At 38.5% G+C, this 17,103-nt stretch overlaps 1 protein-coding gene across 1 annotated transcript in view; it reads left to right on the top strand.

Annotated features, from left to right (window-relative positions):
• The window catches only part of Fundc2 (FUN14 domain containing 2), a 15,413-nt gene extending 8,927 nt beyond the window's left edge, over positions 1-6,486 (top strand). Inside the window, exons 4-5 of the mRNA XM_005370663.3 lie at positions 1,317-1,448; positions 5,267-6,486. Of these exons, the coding sequence (XP_005370720.1) occupies positions 1,317-1,448; positions 5,267-5,344 (210 nt within the window). The 3' untranslated portion in view covers positions 5,345-6,486. The remainder of the gene's footprint in view (positions 1-1,316; positions 1,449-5,266) is intronic.
• The last annotated feature ends 10,617 nt before the right edge of the window (positions 6,487-17,103 follow it).

Genomic DNA, 17,103 nt, shown 5'->3' with positions numbered 1-17,103 from the left:
TATATATATATATATATAGTCTACAGAAAGACATCCCATATCATTCCCCCTTTCTATATAATCAAAAAGTAATGTTTTAACTTTAACAGTAAAATTACATATAACAAAACAGTTATCAAGCAAGAATTATAGTTACAATATTTAGTCTATTTGTATTTGACAAAATTAAGGAAATACTCTATCATCTATCCTATCTAAAGTTTTATATCTAATTTGTCTTTTATCATAACTAAGAAAAAACTATAATTATAACTATCTAGTCTTTAACTCCATCAAAGATCCCTAGAAGGATATATTACCTGAGTAAACAAGAAGTCCATTGCAAGCAACTTCCAAAACTCTAGAAATGACATAGACATCTGGCTGTCTAGACAGTCACCCAAAGTTCTTCTGTAACAATGGGTCATCCATCTTTAGCTTACAAGCAGACTTTTCAGTGAAGCAAGAAGTTTGAAGGACTGTCTTGCCTATTTAGCAAAGTTCATCAATCGGTTTCCTCTGTGTCCTGCAGAATGTCTGGCAGTTTCTCTGTGAAGCAGGAACCCTGAAGGATCATCCTGCCTTGTTTTGGCAATGTTTAGCAGTCATTTTTTTTCTGTGGGTTCTTCATGTCCAGTTTATACAGCATATTGTCAAGCAGTGTAGGCAAGAACAGATTTTGCCCAAAGGGCTAGCCTTGCTACATTAAAAACAAACTCAATAATGAGTTTCTTTGTTTCCCCTTATTCTCTTTGAAGTAATTGATGCTCCCAGGAGCAGACACATCTCATGTCAAGACAACTCTAAGTTATTAAAACATTTTAATGCCATATTCTGTTGGTCTTTGAAGTGTTTGGAGATTACCTGGCATTGAACTCACAGAGATCTGCCTTCCTCTGCCTCCCAAGTGCTGGGATTAAAGACATGTGCCACCACCACCTGGCTTGAATCAATTTCATTCTATACATAATTCCTTGAAAAATGTTTATTTTTTTAATTTCTGAAAAATTGAACTTACTACTTTGAGTTTAATCGTCTTATTTTTAAATCTCACTTAAAACTGTATAAAGGAAAGTTCAGCATGTACATTAAAGAATTGCCAGCAATTGGAGACAATTGTTTATTTCCATTACTAGGCATGGAACCTTGAATATAGTATTTTGAACCTTGAATATAAAACATCTTGCCTGAAGATTATTTAACAAAAAAAAATAGCAAATGTCTCCAAAAATAGAAAATCAGAAGAATTTTGATTACCTCTTTCATAATTTATCTTGAAAAAAAAGAATACCAAAGACCATGTTTTTTATTTCCTTTTATCACTGTTAAAATTGTAGCTGGCAAACCATACTGGGTATATCAAAGTTGACTGGCAACGAGTAGAGAAAGACATGAAAAAAGCCAAAGAGCAGTTGAAGATTCGTAAGAATAACCAAATACCAACTGAGGTCAAGAGCAAAGCTGAGGAGGTAAGACTTGCTTTGTTCAGATTTAGTATATGAAAAGTACAAACAGTTTTGTGTACAAAATGGGATACAGGGCAGGGGAGGGGAGATGGAGGGATGAGAACTTGAGGGAGTGGTTTGGGTGGGCTGAATGTAGGAGGCAGGTTGGAGGTAGGATGGAGGGGAAGAGTAACGAAAGAAACTTCTTGATAGGAGGCATTTTGGGTTTGGGGAGAAACCTGGTGCCCGGGAAACCTTCAGGAACCCACAAAGATTGTTGTCGGGGGGGTTTTGTCCTGCCCAGTTCCCATAGTCGTTAAGTCCCAAAGAAATCACACAGAGGTCTACATTAGTTATAAACTGATTGGTCCATTAGCTCAGGCTTCTTATTAACTCTTATAACTTATTTAGCCCATTATTCTTGTCTATGTTAGTCATCTGGCTCAGTACCTTATTCAACGAGGCAGTCACATCTTGCTTCTTCTGTGGCTGGGCCAGGACTGCTGAGGAATGGGCTTTCCCCTTCCCAGAATTCTCCTGTTCTCATTGACCTGCCTCTACTTCCTGTCTGGTTGTCCCACCTATACTTCCTGCCTAGCTACTGACCAATCAGCATTTATTTAAAATACAGTTGACACAATACAGACAATTGTCCCACACCAAAGATAACTCCAGCTAAGACTCATAGGAGCAGTGGAGAGAGTGCCTGAACTGGCCATCTACTGTAATCAGATTGATGAATACCCTAATTGTTGTCAGAGACACTTTATTCAGTAACTGATGGAAGCAGGTGCAGAGATCCACAGCCAAACATTGGGCCAAGCTCTGGGCATCTTACTGAAGAATGAGAGGAGAGATTATTTGAGCCAGTGGGTCATGTTGGAGAACCCACAGAAACAGCTGACCTCAGCTCTTGGGAGCTCATGGACTCTGGACCAATAGTCAGGAGCCTCCATGGGACTGACCTAGCCCTCTGCATGTGTGTGACAGTTGTATAGCTTGGTCTCTTTGTAAGGCTCCTAGCAGTGATATCAGGACCTCTCCCTGGTGCTTTGCTGGCTTTTGGGAACCTGTTATCCATGCAGGATTACCTTGCCCAGCCTTGACAGAAGGGGAGGAACTTGTCCTGCCACAAATTGATGTGCCATGCTTTACTTAAGCCCATGGCAGGCCTGTCACTTTTTGAATGGAGATTGGAGAAAAGAGTAGAAGGGGAGGGAGGTAAATGGAAATGGGGTACTAGGAGGCGAGAAGGGAGGAGAAACAGTCAGTATGTAAAATGAAAGGAAAAAGTGTTATTTAAATAAAATTTAAAAAAGAAAAAATGGAACACGTAACTGTCTCAGCAGTATAAAAGCTTTATAATTACAAAGAACTTGGAGCAGTGAGACAAAAGCTATATTCGGTATGTCAGTCTTAGAATACCATTACTGTAGAAACAGTTTTCAGGGGACAAAGTCTTAAATTCCTGTCTCAACTTCTTGAGTTCTGCGATACCTAGCATGTGCTACCTCACTCTCATGAAGACATTTTTTATTTAAAAAGATTTTACTTTATTTGTTTTATGTGTATGGGTGTTTTGCCTACATGTATATCTATACACCATGTGCATACCTAGTGCTTATAGGGGCAAGAAGAAGGCATTAGGTCCTCTAGAACTGGAGTTGCAGGTGTTTGTGAGCTGCCACGTGGTTGCTAGGAATTGAACCCAGGTCCTCTGAAAGAACAGCCAGTTTTCTTAACTACTAAACTGTCTCTCCAGCCTCTTGTAAACCTTAGTAATTCAAATATTTGGTGACCTTTGTCTGTGAGTGAGAAAACAAAGGAAATGAAGATAGTAGTTGTGTTAAAAAGTTTTTTGTTGCTGTTGTTCTTTGAGACAGGGTTTCTCTGTCTAACAGTCCTGATTGTTCTGGAGCTCACTCTGTAGACCAAGCTGGCCCTGAACTCACAGAGATCTGCCTGTCTCTGCCACTAAATGCTGGGATTGAAGGCCTGGCATGTTAACTAGTTCTTACAGGAATAGGTGTACCATAATGGGTGGGATGTACTGCCAATGTGAACATTTTGAGTTACATTTTTATCTCTATTCCTGCTTATCTTTGAAATATCCAAACTCCATGAGTTCTGCACATGACTAATAGAAATACTTAAATATTGGGTTGGTAGACTTTTTCTGAAGATAGCCAGGTAGTAAATATTTTCAGTTTTTGAGTTCTGGTCTCTGTCACAACAATCAGACTTCCTCATATAGAGTGAAAAGAGCCATAGATGATATGTGGCCTCTATACACATGAATGTGTACTCATATATACATATCTCCCCAGATATACATATAAAATTATGCAAGTGAAATTTTTTTGTTTCCCTCTGATAGTACTTTGTTTAAATAAATGTGGAAGTCCTGGAGAGTTAAGTGGAAGTAGGGCAAGGAGACATAATGTCCTAGCTTCATTTTTGTTTCTGGGATAAGATATTCTGACCAAAAGCAGCTTAGGGGAGGAAAGGATTTATTCAATTTACAGTTCCAGGTTCAGGCCATTATTGAGGGAAAATCAAGGCTGGAACTTGGGCAGCTAAACACAAAGAGAAACAAATGTGTCTTTGCTGCCTGCTTGCTATCCCATACAGCATTACCTCTGACTCGGAATTTAATTCACAGCCAAAGAGCATGCTGTTTGCTATTTCGCAGACAGGCTTATGCCAATTAGCTTTCTTATACAGTTCAGGATCACCTGCCTAGGGAACAGTGCTGCCCACAGTATGGTGGGCCCTCCTACATCAACTAACAATCAAGGCAGTCTCCTACACACGTGCCCAGATTAATCCTAATACTGCGACCCTTTAATATAATTCCTCATGTTGTGGTGACCCCCAACCATAAAATTATTTTTGCTGCTGCTTCATAATGATTTTGCTACTGTTATGAATTCTAATGTAAATATCTGTGTTTTCTGATGGTCTTGGGCGACTTGTGAACCACAGGTTGAGAACTGTTGATTTAGGCAATTTTTTAATTGAGATATTCTCTTCTCAGATAATTGGAGGTTGTCTCAAGTTGACAGTTAAAGCTAATCAAGATCTCTAGATACAGTGGTAGTGAAGAGACACTGTTGACTTTGCATAATGGTGCAAGGAGAATGGACAGAGTGATGGGAATGTAATGTTGCAAATGGCTTACTCAATTGGAAAATGAAGACACTGTGCTTAAGTTCAAGAAATGATTTGACTATACCAGGGATATGGCTGAGTTGGTAAAGTGATTTCCATGCAAATCTAAAGACCAGAGTTTTAGATCCCCAGCGCTCATGTAAATGCCAGTGTGGCCTGCCTTCAGTCTCAAGGCTATTACAAAATCACCAGAGCAAGCTGGCTAGCCAGACTAGCCCAAATGGCAATCTCTAGGTTCAGCAAGATAGCCTGCCTCAATATATAAGGTGGGAGTCATCTAGGAAGACACCTATCAATATTGGGCCTTCATATGTACATGCACATGTGCATATATGTTCATGTACTACAAATACACACACACAAACACACACATACTGCATAATGCAAAAACAAAAAGAAATGATTAAGTCAGGATGTAGGATATATTATTTCTCATTTACTTTGTAAGGGAAGTGGCCAGAAGAGATAATAAATTGATAAGAAAGTCATACAGGGTACCTATCCGTATGTGCACCAAACTTCAGATGAGTAGAAACTTTTTCAGGAAGGTGTAGGGGAGGTAGGAGCTTATGAAAATTAGAAAATAAGACTTTTCCTATAGTTGTCAGTAATGGAAATGATCAACATCCTTAGCAAAATAACTCATTGTATCAAAATCTTCTGTTTTTCAGGTTGTGTCATTTGTAAAGAAGAATGTTCTAGTAACTGGAGGATTTTTTGGAGGCTTTTTGCTTGGCATGGCATCATAAGAAATACAACTTTACTCCATTGTTTTTTATTTCTTCTTTTTTCTTGCCAGCACCTTCTGCACTTAAACGTAGGACAATCAGCACTCCTCTTGCTCCTCTTGTCCTGTACCTTTCTCCCTGTTGTGGCAAATCTGAATGGCTTCCATAGGCTTCTCCTGGTACAAAGTTAATACAGGCCTTCTTATAAGTTTGACATGTTGGAAAAGACAATAGATGTTGACTCTCCCCGTATATGCCTCATGACTTGATCAACGAGTAGCTTAGTAAAAATGTTTCCTTTTGAGAAAAAGACAAGATATTCTGAGTAAATTGGGAGCACTGGGGTCATGGCAGAGGGTAAAAGGGAAAGAAGGGAGGTATGGAGGAGGGTAGAGAAAAATGTATAATGCAGTAAAAACAATAAAAAAGTGAAAAAGAAAAGAAAAATATTCCCTTCTGCTATGTAAGATCCTTTTCCAAACTTGGTTTGGGAAAGCAGCATATACTTACCTTAGTATATACATGGAAAGGAATGAATACAGTTGCCTTTAAGCATGAAAGATCTTGATATCTTGGTGTGTGTTTTCTTTTTTAGTTGACTTTAGATTATAGAAAGAGAGGTACTTATACATGCTATAATTATCCTGCCAATATAATAGTATAAGTACTATGACTAAAAAGATTGACTATGAAATGAACTTCTGCTAAAGATGTATGAAGTGATGTAGGTATTGGACTTGGTAGGTGGATCTTTATGGAAACCAACTGCTAGAAATTCATTGTTGGATAGTCAGATGAGTCATTTGTAGGTTTTAAAATCCAGTCCAGAAATGTTTTCCACCATTACCACATACTGCATCTCATGGCTGTTTTCAAGTAATTTATGTGGGATAAAGAAGAAACTGTTAGATGTGTATTTCATAGAAAATTTTCTGTGGTTTGAAATTTTGTCAAAGTATTAGGGGTAGCAGTATTCTTCTATAGAAGTACTGTTTCTTTATTCAGTTAGTATGAAATATAACATATAAGCCAGAATTTTAAAGAGATGTTCCACACATTCAGAATTTAGAAAGACAATGATACCATATGTGAAATAAATTGTTTCCATCAAATGCAATCTCTATCAGAATTATTCTTTAAAATAAAAGTCTGTGTGCACTTCAGATTTTGCTATAATGGCTGTTACCATGTTCTCAATTCCAACTAGGAAATCATCTTCCAAAAGCTGTCTTCCATCTTCATTGCACCCACTGATATGGGAAGGTCATTTGTCAATCTGTTGTTTCATTGGTTAATCAATAAAGAAACTGCCTTGGCCCTTAATTAGGATAGAAAATTAGGTAGGTGGAGTAAACAGAACAGAATGCTGGGAGAAAGAAGCTGCTTCAGACAGTCGCCATGATTCTCCCACCCGACACAGATGCAGGTTAAGATCTTCCCTGGTAATCCACCTCGTGGTGTCACACACATTATTAGAAATGGGTTAAAGCGAGATGTGAGAGTTAGCCAGTAAGAGGCTAAAACTAATGGGCCAAGCAGTGTTTAAAAGAATACAGTTTCCGTGTAATTATTTTGGGGCATAAGCTAGCCAGGCGGCCGGGAGCTGGGATGGCAGGAACACAGCCCGCTGCTCCTTGCAACAACCCACAGGACTTACTACTTAATAAATTTCAAATATTTATTGAATATATTTATTTGTATAAAAAAACTCTCCCCTGTTAAAGTTTTAGTTTGATGCAAGTGAATTCTTAGATATGTAGATGAACCCAAGTGTAATAGTGTGCTTTTAAGGTCATACATTAAAGATAATTACTTTTTGACATACCTTGACAATGATGTATTGAATTGTAAGATTGAAATTACCAGTGGATGTGTAAAACTGTTTAGGATTCACCTATTTGTATTTCCTTATTACATTTTGATATTACTTAAACCAATATAAGTTATTCTATTTGTAATATGTATTAATCATCCTTTTACATGGTGGTATAACTCTCCTTGGTACATATTTTTCTAAAAGAATTTAAAAATGATTTTGCACTATTTATTGTGGAAACATAAGAGTATAGTACTGTGATTTCCCAAAGTATCAATTGTTTGCCTATAGCAATCATGAAATTATATTTGTTTTGTCAATTATTGTAAAATACCAGAGTCATTTTATTGTTTCCAATATGTCTTTAACACTAAAGCTAGGTATACTTTTTTTTATTTTTTAAATTTATTTATTTATTGAGGATTTCTGCCTCCTCCCCGCCACCGCCTCCCATTTCCCTCCCCCTCCCCCGATCAAGTCCCTCTCCCTCATCAGCTTGAAGAGCCATCAGGGTTCCCTGACCTAAGGGAAGTCCAAGGACCGCCCACCTCCATCCAGGTTTAGTAAGTGAGCATCCAAACTGCCCAGGCCCCCCCAAAGCCAGCACGTGCAGTAGGATCAAAAACTCATTGCCATTGTTCTTGAGTTCTCAGTAGTCCTCATTGTCCGCTATGTTCAGCAAGTCCGGTTTTATCCCATGCTTTTTCAGACTCAGGCCAGCTGGCCTTGGTGAATTCCCAAAAGAACATCCCCACTTCTTAAAAATATCATAGGTATAATACCTCATTATTTTAGAAAATTTTAATAACAATCGTTTAGTATCAAACACATGCATTTTTTAGGTAATTTTTTGTGTGTTTAGTATATTTATTGATAACTGTGAGTCATCATCTGTTTTACCTGTATCCTTCTTTGAGTTATGTATACCATATATGATTATTCTGACTGTAGCTGTCACTTTCCCCATGTCTTACCCACATCAATGGTATGGTGACAGCAAAAGCTATTGCAATGCCCCTTTGGGTATGTAATGGGGAGTGGTCATCTACTACTTCTCTGGTGAACTGGTAACTGACTTCTGGTCCATCTGCTTTCTTTGTGATTATTGGTGAGTATAATAAAGATTAGCAGGTTGGCGTTCCTTTGGAAGATTGTAATAGGTAATGGTCTAGACTCAGATTTTACACTCATTGTCTGAAATAAGGACTATAGGTCTATCCTGAAGTTTGGTTAGGGTCCATGTGGTCACTTCTGTTTGTGTAGAGCTGGTGCAGACGAGGATTAGTTACAATGTGCACACTTCAAGTTCCAGTTTAGCTCAGTGGTCACTGAAGTAGCTGCAAACATTTTGGGAACCCCTACTGATGCCTCATAGTGTCAGCATCTTTGCTTCATCTTAAATGGGATATTACTGAGGATGTAGCTCAATGATAGAGCATTTGCCTAGTATGTGTGAGGCCCTGGGTTCAATCCCCAGCATTGCAAGAAAAATAGAGCCAAGAAGGCCTGGCTTTAAATGGGAGATTTAAGTTTTCTGAAAAAAATTAACTGTCATTCTATGCATGACCTAAATGATATCAGGGTTAGGCAGTTTACAGCATTGAGTGCATTTGTTTTCATTTGGTGAACAAGACATGTTTGTCAGGGCACATGATTTGTTTCAAGTAATCAGAGTCAATTAACATGATAACCTCTTTACCAGAGGTGATAGAACTGATTTTCTTTGATGGAGAAGTTAAACATTGTCAATATATAAGGTACTGAGAAACATGATGTTTCCCCTAGAAGAAATGCAGGAACACTGCATTCCATCAGTACCCTATAGTCCCTAGTTCACTTCTGATCCCCCTCAGGGGCTCTGGCTATGTGCTGCATCCTTACTACTCTGGACAACCCTTTGACCAAGTGTGTGTTCCATGACAGACAGGATAGCATGAGGGTACTGCTTCAGAATTATAATGTTTATGATATTCTCCATCAGACAGAAGGTCAACGGGTCATGGCAGAGGCACGTTTTTCTGGCTTGCCTCTGCTCAACAGATAGATTTCAACATTTTCACTCTAGCCAAGGCTCTGTGAAATCCTTTTTTTTTTTAACCAGAAACCCAGGGGTTGCCTACCTGTGTAAGAGTCACCCACTCATTGCTGTGTAATCATTCTGATAACATGCTAACGAGATCACCCCCCCGTTGACAGAAGTTTTGTTCCTCCCAGTCCTGCAGCCGTTCAGTCCCCAAGAAACTCACAGAGATCTACATTAATTATAAACTCGTTGGCCTATTAGCTAAGACTTCTTATTGACTAATTCTTTTTTATTATTACCATTTTTCCATTTTATTTTTTTAAAAAAGAGAACAAACTATCTTTTTTCAATATATATGCCAGTCTAAGTTCTCACTCTCTCCCCTTCTCCTATTTCTTCCACTTACCTCCCCAGCCCCATCTATTCCTCAGAGAAGGTGAGGCACATTGCTTTGGGGAAGGTCAAAGACCCTCCCTACTATATCTAGGGTGAGCAAGGTATCTATCCAAAGAGAATAGGTCCCCAAAAGTCAGTACAAGAAGTAGGGATAAATCCTGGTGCCACTGCCAAAGGTCCCTCAATCTGCCCCAGCCATTCAACTGTCAACCATATTCAGAGGGACTGGTCTGGTCCTATACTGGTTCTTTCCCAGTCTGGCTGGCCTTGGTGAGCGCCCATTAGCTCAGGTAGACTGTTTCAGTGGGTGTACACATGGTCTTGACCTTTTTGCTCATAATTTCACTCCTCCCACTCTTCAGCTGGACTTTGGGAGCTCAGTCCAGTGTCCTTTGTGGGTCTCTGCCTCTGTTTCCATCAGTTACTGGATGAAGGTTCTATGGTGATATCTAAAATATTCATCAGTCTGACTACAGGGCAAGACCAGTTCGGGCACCCTCTCCCCTATTGCTTAGGGTCTTAGCTGGGGTCATCCTTGTGGATTCCTGGGACCCAGGTTTCTTTTTATTATCATTATTTTAAAAATAATACCAATCAAAATTCCCACTTCTTCCCCTCCTCCCACTTCCCTCCCACTCCCCTCTACTCCCTCCCCCACTCCCCTCCAGCCCTAAGAGAGGGCAAGGCAACCTGCCCTGTGGGAAGTCCAAGGCCCTCCCCCCTCCATCCAGGCTTAGGAAGGTATGCATCCAAATAGACTAGGATCCCAAAAGTCCAGTACATGCTTTAGAGACAAATCCCAGTGCCATTATCATTGGCTTCTCGATCAGCCCCCATTGTCAGCCACATTCAGAGTCCAGTTTGATCCCATGCTCGTTCAGTCCCAGTCCAGCTGGATTTGGTGAGCTCCCAGTAGCTCAGGTACACTGTCTCAGTGGGTGGACCAACCCCTTGTGGTCCTGACTTTCTTGCTCATATTCTCCCTCCTTCTGCTCTTCAACTGGACTTTGAGAGCTCAGTCCAGTGCTCTAATGTGGGTCTCTGTCTCTATTTCCATCCATTGCCAGATGAAGGTTCTATGGTGATATTCAAGATAGTCATCAGTGTGACTATGGGACAAGACCAGTTCAGGCACCCTCTCCTCCACTGCCCAGGGTCCTAGCTAGAGATATCCTCATGGACACCTCAGAACCCCTCTAGAGCCAAGTCTCTTGCCAAACCCCAAATGTCTCCCTTAATTAAGATATCTTCTTCCCTGCTCCCATATCCGTCCTTCCTCCATCTCAACCATCCCACTCCCCCAAGCTCTCCCCTTCTCCCTTCTCTCTCCCCCTCTCCCCTTCCTCTCCCAACCCCCACCCCCATACTCCCAACTTTTGCCTGGCAATCTTGTCTGCTTCCAATTTCCAGGTGGATCTATATGTTTTTCTTTGGGTTCACATTATTACTTACCTTCTCGAGGATCGTGAACTATATCCATTGTTTATGGATCATGAACAATGTCCTTTGTTTATGGCTAGAATCCACTAATGAATGAGTACATACCATATTTATCTTTTTGGGTATGGGTTATCTCACTCAGAATAGTGCTTTCTAATTCCATCCATTTGCATGCAAAATTCAAGATGTCATTGTTTTTTACCACTGAGTAGTACTCTAATGTGTAGATGTGCCACACTCTATCTATTCTTCCATTAAGAGGCATCTAGGTTGTTTCCAGGTTCTGGCTAATACAAATAGTGATGCTATGAACTTAGTTGAACAAATGCTTTTGTAGTATGATTGGGCATTTTTTGGGTATATTCCCAAGAGTGGAATTGCTGGATCCTGAGATAGGTTGATTCCCAATTTTCTGAGAAACCGCCATACTGTGGTTGTACAAGTTTGCATTCCCACCAGCATTGGATGAGTGTTCCCCTTACTCCACATCCTCTCCAGCATAAGCTATCATTGGTGTTTTTTATTTTAGCCATTCTGGCAGGTGTAAGATGGTATCTCAGAGTTGTTTTGATTTTTATTTCCCTGATAGCTAAGGAAGTTGAACATGTCCTTAAGTATCTTTTGGTCATTTAAAATTCTTCTGTTGAGAATTATCTGTTTAATTCTGTACCTTGATGGAGGAAGGTCATTGGTTAAAAAAAAATAAACTGCTTGGCCCTCATAGGTTAAAACATAGGTGGGAGGAGTAAACAGAACAGAATGCTGGGAGGAAGAGGAAGTAAGCTCAGAGGCCATGCTCCCCTCTCCTGGGCAGACGCGATGCAGCCAGCCGCCAGGTCAGACATGCTGAATCTTTTCCAGTAAGCGCACCTAGTGGTGCTACGCAGATTATTAGAAATGGGTTAGGCAAACTATAAGAATTAGCCCGTAAGAGGCTAGAGCTAGTGGGCCAAGCAGTGTTTAAAAGAATACGGTTTGTGTGTTGTTATTTCGGGGCCTAAGCTAGCCAGGCCACCAGGAGCTGCGGGCGGCAGGAATGCAGCCCGCAGCTCCTACAACAGTACCTCATTTTTTAATTGGGTTATTTAGAGTATTAATGTCTAGTTTCCTGAGTTCTTTATATATTTTGGAGATCAGTCCTTTGTCTGATGTGGGGTTGGTGAATATCTCCCATTCAGTAGGTTGCCTTTTTGTTTTATTGATTGTGTCCTTTGTTTTACAGAAGCTTCTCAGTTACAGGAGGTCCCATTTATTTATTGTTGCTCTTATTGTCTGTGCTGCTGGGGTTATAAGTAGGAAGTGGTCTCCTATGCCCATGGATTGCAGGCTACTTTCTACTTTCTCTTCTATTAGGTTCAGTGTGGTCAGATTTATATTGAGGTCTTTAATCCATTTGTACTTGAGTATTGTGCATGGTGATAGATATGGATCTATTTTCATTCTTCTACATGTTGACATCCAATTATGCCAGCACCATTTGTTGAAGATGTTTTCTTTCGTCCCTTGTATAATTTTAGCTTCTTTGTCAAAAATCAAGTGTTCATAGGTGTGTGGATTAATATCCACGTCTTCAATTCGATTCCATTGGTCAGCATCTCTTTTTTTATGCCAATACCAAGCCATTTTTTACTGTAGCTATGTAATAGAGTTTGATGTCAGGTATGGTAATGTCTCTGGAAGTTCCTTTATTGTATAATATTGTTTTGGCTATCCTGGGTTTTTCTGTTTTTCCATATAAAATTTGATTATTGTTCTCTCAAGGTCTGTGAAGAATTCTGTTGTGATTTTGATGGGGATTGCATTGAATCTATATATTGCCTTTGGTAGGATTTGCAAGTCTTTGAAGAAGGAAATTGAAGATAATACCAGAAAATGGAAAGATCTCTCATGATCTTGGATAGGTAGTGACAGCTTCTATTTCCTTACAGTTTATAAGTCTATTTAAATTTTCACCTGGTCTTGATTTAATTTTGGTATATGGTATCTATGCAGAAAATTGTCCATTTCTTTCCCTCTTTCCTATTTTGTGGAGTACAGGATTTTGTAGTATGACCTAATGATTCTCTGGATTTCTCCTATTCTGGTCACCCTGCCTATACTTTCTGCCTGGCCACTGGCCAATCAGCATTTCATTAAATCAATACAAGTGACAAATCTTTACAGGATACAAGAGCATTGTACCACAGTACAGATCATATATAATTCAAGTGGATGAATATAATGATTCATCAAAGAATGAGAATGTAATTCAGTTATTATAGTTTTAATGTGTGTACTTATGGTTTTTGAAGATAGATGTCTTCTGTTGTTAATTATTAAGAATGTTCTCTTTATTCTTCTTTCATATTTGCCAGAAAGTTTGACGTAACTAAGGGTTAAGCTCTTATTTGAAAGCTATACTTCTCCAGTTTGGAAAACATTAGAATTCTCTTCCTCAAAAGGTGATATACAAATGAATTTGAAATTTTTGTGTACCATCAGTTTTGTTTCACCTAAGAGAAAAGTGTTTATCCAGCTATCCCTGCAGGAATATGAAACTCCTGGGTAAACTAGAAGTTTCCTTTCTTTTTCTCATGAGAAGAACTTATTTTGTGAAATAGACTCTTTATTTATAATAGGTTCTCTGTTCAGTTAATCAGATTACCACGGGCTGTTGGGAGAAAACTTTTAGTTCTGGACTTGATTGCCCAGAAATCACGCAGTGTTGTTCAGATCTTTGATGCTTTTATCCTTCTTAAGAGATGGAGAATTTATAGAAAAGCCAGGTTTCCTTCTTTTTTGCTTTTCCATCTCCCCACCCCTTTTTGTTCCTAGTGCCTCTTTTCACATTTTGCTGTATTAAAACTGTCTATCTTTTCCAATATTAAAATGTTAAGAAATTATGTGATTACTAAGAGCATCAGTTCTAATCTTTGCTTACACAAGGAAATCATCTGCATAATTTTAAATGTTGGTTTGTGGCTCTTGTTGTAGGGATTTTGACTTCACTGGTTCAGGATGCCATTGTGGTAGGTTGAGGCTTCATACATCCCAGATTTTCTTGATGAGCAGTAAAGACAGAACCACTGAAGGAGTTGGAACTTGGTGCTAATAAAATTAAAATTCTGTTAACAAGTAAATATTTTTTAAATTTTATTTTAAAACTAACTGTAAATGATTTCTGGTTACTAAACACAAATATAATATCACACTTTACTGACTTACATTGTAAGAAGAAAGGTGTATTATAGCAAAATGGAAAAGGGAATTTTTTTGCCATCAGTATAACCTGAAAATACTGAATAAAAGGCTGTAGAGCAATAGACTGTTGACTTGCTGCCCAAATATTACCCTACAATTGCTTTACCCATTGCTGTTGAAAAGTACTTCTTTGATAAAGTCTTTCAATCACAAACCAAATGATTATACTTAACATCACTAATAGCTACTTGGAGAGTTTTGTATTTTCAAAATGAGAGATGAGATCATAGTTATCACAAGAGTTCTTCCCTGAAGACTATGTTTCAGTGTTAGTCTTGATCAGTGTTACATAAAAAGTATTCTGTAATGGTTAAGCCTTCTCTCTTGGGTATTTAATTTTACTGTATGCCATATTAGCTAAAGAGAATAAGATTTAAGTCAATGTCTTCTAATAGATCTGTTGACTTAAACTAAGATAGGATAGTTTAAAGAAACAAATATTTGGAAGCTTTTGAAACTCAAAATAAGGCAGTCTACTTTTTTTCTGAATAGATTTTATTATTCTGGCAGATGTTGATTTATGAGAATTTTGACCTTATAATATTAATTTCCAAAGAATTATCATAAGATATACCTAATATGAAATTCATTAAATAAAAGTATAAAAAGTATACAAATTCAGTAAAATGATATTACCTATATATCAGTGTTTGTATAATCCTGAATTTTTTTTTGTGAATTACATTCTTTGGCAAAACATCTATTATATTGAAGTTTTCAACTAAGAGAGAACTCCATCCAATATTAATTTAATTAACTTACAGATGATATAATATGTGTCAGCCCCAGGATTCATTACTTTAGTTCTCAATTTATCATTTTCTAGTCAACATTCCTTTTTGGTGACAAATTTCCTCCTACTTGTTACACCTCCTAAGAGTGCCAGTCAGCTTATTAAAGACAAAAAAATCATCTTATCTGAAACTTCTATGTAATTACTAAAGGAAATGTCAATTACCTTCATTACCAACTGTTTATGTAAGTCATACATTTGAGCTTAATTAACCCAGCTTTTGAGAATTGACATTTCTAAATATCACTCCACTGGGAAGAAAAATACTGAATTCTAAGTGACAAGAAATTGTACCAAATACAAATATCCCCAGGGTTTAGCATATCCTCAGTTAGAAGCAGGGTAATGCTGGTAATCAGAGGGACTTACACTGAAATGTGAAGAATTTCTTAAACTATTGTCAATCGGCAGTATACTTTTAAAGCTTAATTAATTGAGTAAACATAACTAATAAAACAGAAAAAAATAATTATTTGATTTTGTGAGTAATATATAAGTCCTAAGCAATCACTGTCAATGTTATTTTAAGTGCAATTTAGAGTCATAGGTGATGTAAACATTATAATTATGAAATGCTTTATTAAAAATGTTTTTCCTATTAATGAGTGTTCACTTAAATTACTTCATTAGAATTTCAAACTGTTTCCCTTCTTTGTGCACCAAATATCTCTCAGGCAGCACATAGCCAGATAGTTACTTTGGCCTGAGCTAATAGGCCAATCATTTTGTAATTACTATAAGCCTCTGTGTGTTTCTTTAGGACTGAACTGCTGCAGGAAGCAATACCTGGTTGCAGGAGGAACCACAAGCTGAGATTACCCAATCACTGCCCAAGAACAGACCATTCAAGGGAAATTCCTAACATTCCAACCGCTGTAAATAGGATCACTTGCCAGTGCACATTCAACAGGACACCCCTAGACAAATGTCAGCCAATCAGGGATCCTGAACCTCAGAAACCCCTCACCCCCACCTTTACTACTATAAAAACCCAATTCTAATTGAGCTCGGGCTCTCCAATTATTACAATATGCTGGACATGCAGAGAGACCAAGTTTGCAAATTTGATTAAAATAAAGGCTCTTTGTTTTTACATATGGGACTCCATCACCTTGTTGGCTTTTGCAGGGACTTTGCGGATTTGGGCATAACAACACATACACACTTAAAATAAAAAAAAAAAAGATTTCTTATCAACTAATGTTATTTGGATATCAAGGAAGTACACTCATGTTCTTACAAAGGCATCTTTTTCCTTTTTTTTTTGAGATAGGTCACACATAGTCTAGTTTACTTTCTATGTACCTGGGGATGACCACCTGATACTCCCAACTTCACCCGAGTGCTGGGATTACAGGTTTGTATTACACCTGGTTTATGCAGTGCTGAGGGTCAAACCCAGGGCCTTGTACACATTAACCAAGTACTCTACCAGCTGAGCTACATCCTCAGGCCCAAAGGCATCTTTTTTGGGGGGATGTAAGGGGCAATAGTAATAATAACACTTATTTGAGGGAAGCAAATGGATATAAAATAGCTGCCAGCTATCAAAAGGTTTCCTTCAGAAGTTTTGTTTTTATAGTATTTGGATCTTCTATAGGGTTTTGGTTATAAAGAAATAAAGCCTACCTAAGCTACCTAAAATTCTTAATTTTGTTACTGTCTGCCTGACTGTTGTTTAACAGTTTCCTCTGAGATTGAAACATTCTATCCTGCTAGCTAGGAAGCTTCTTTTTTTTTTTTTTTTTTGGTTTTTCGAGACAGGGTTTCTCTGTGGCTTTGGAGCCTGTCCTGGAACTAGCTCTGTAGACCAGGCTGGTCTCGAACTCACAGAGATCCGCCTACCTCTGCCTCCCGAGTGCTGGGATTAAAGGCGTGCGCCACCACCGCCCGGCTTTAGGAAGCTTCTTAAGGAGTTAAACAACTCGAAATAGTTCTAGGAAGTCCCTGAAATTGACCAGATTCACTAGGCTTCTCCCTCCCAGAGTAAGCAATAAAACTGCAAGGAAGATCCTAAGACCAGGCCAACTGCCTAGAAGAATCAGAAACAAGCTGGACGACCGGGAAGAGGT

Source organism: Microtus ochrogaster, unplaced genomic scaffold (assembly GCF_000317375.1).
Source record: "Microtus ochrogaster isolate Prairie Vole_2 unplaced genomic scaffold, MicOch1.0 UNK85, whole genome shotgun sequence".
Lineage (NCBI taxonomy): Eukaryota > Metazoa > Chordata > Mammalia > Rodentia > Cricetidae > Microtus > Microtus ochrogaster.
The sequence above is the reverse complement of the archived record's forward strand: the minus strand, read 5'-3'. Positions and strand labels throughout refer to the sequence as shown.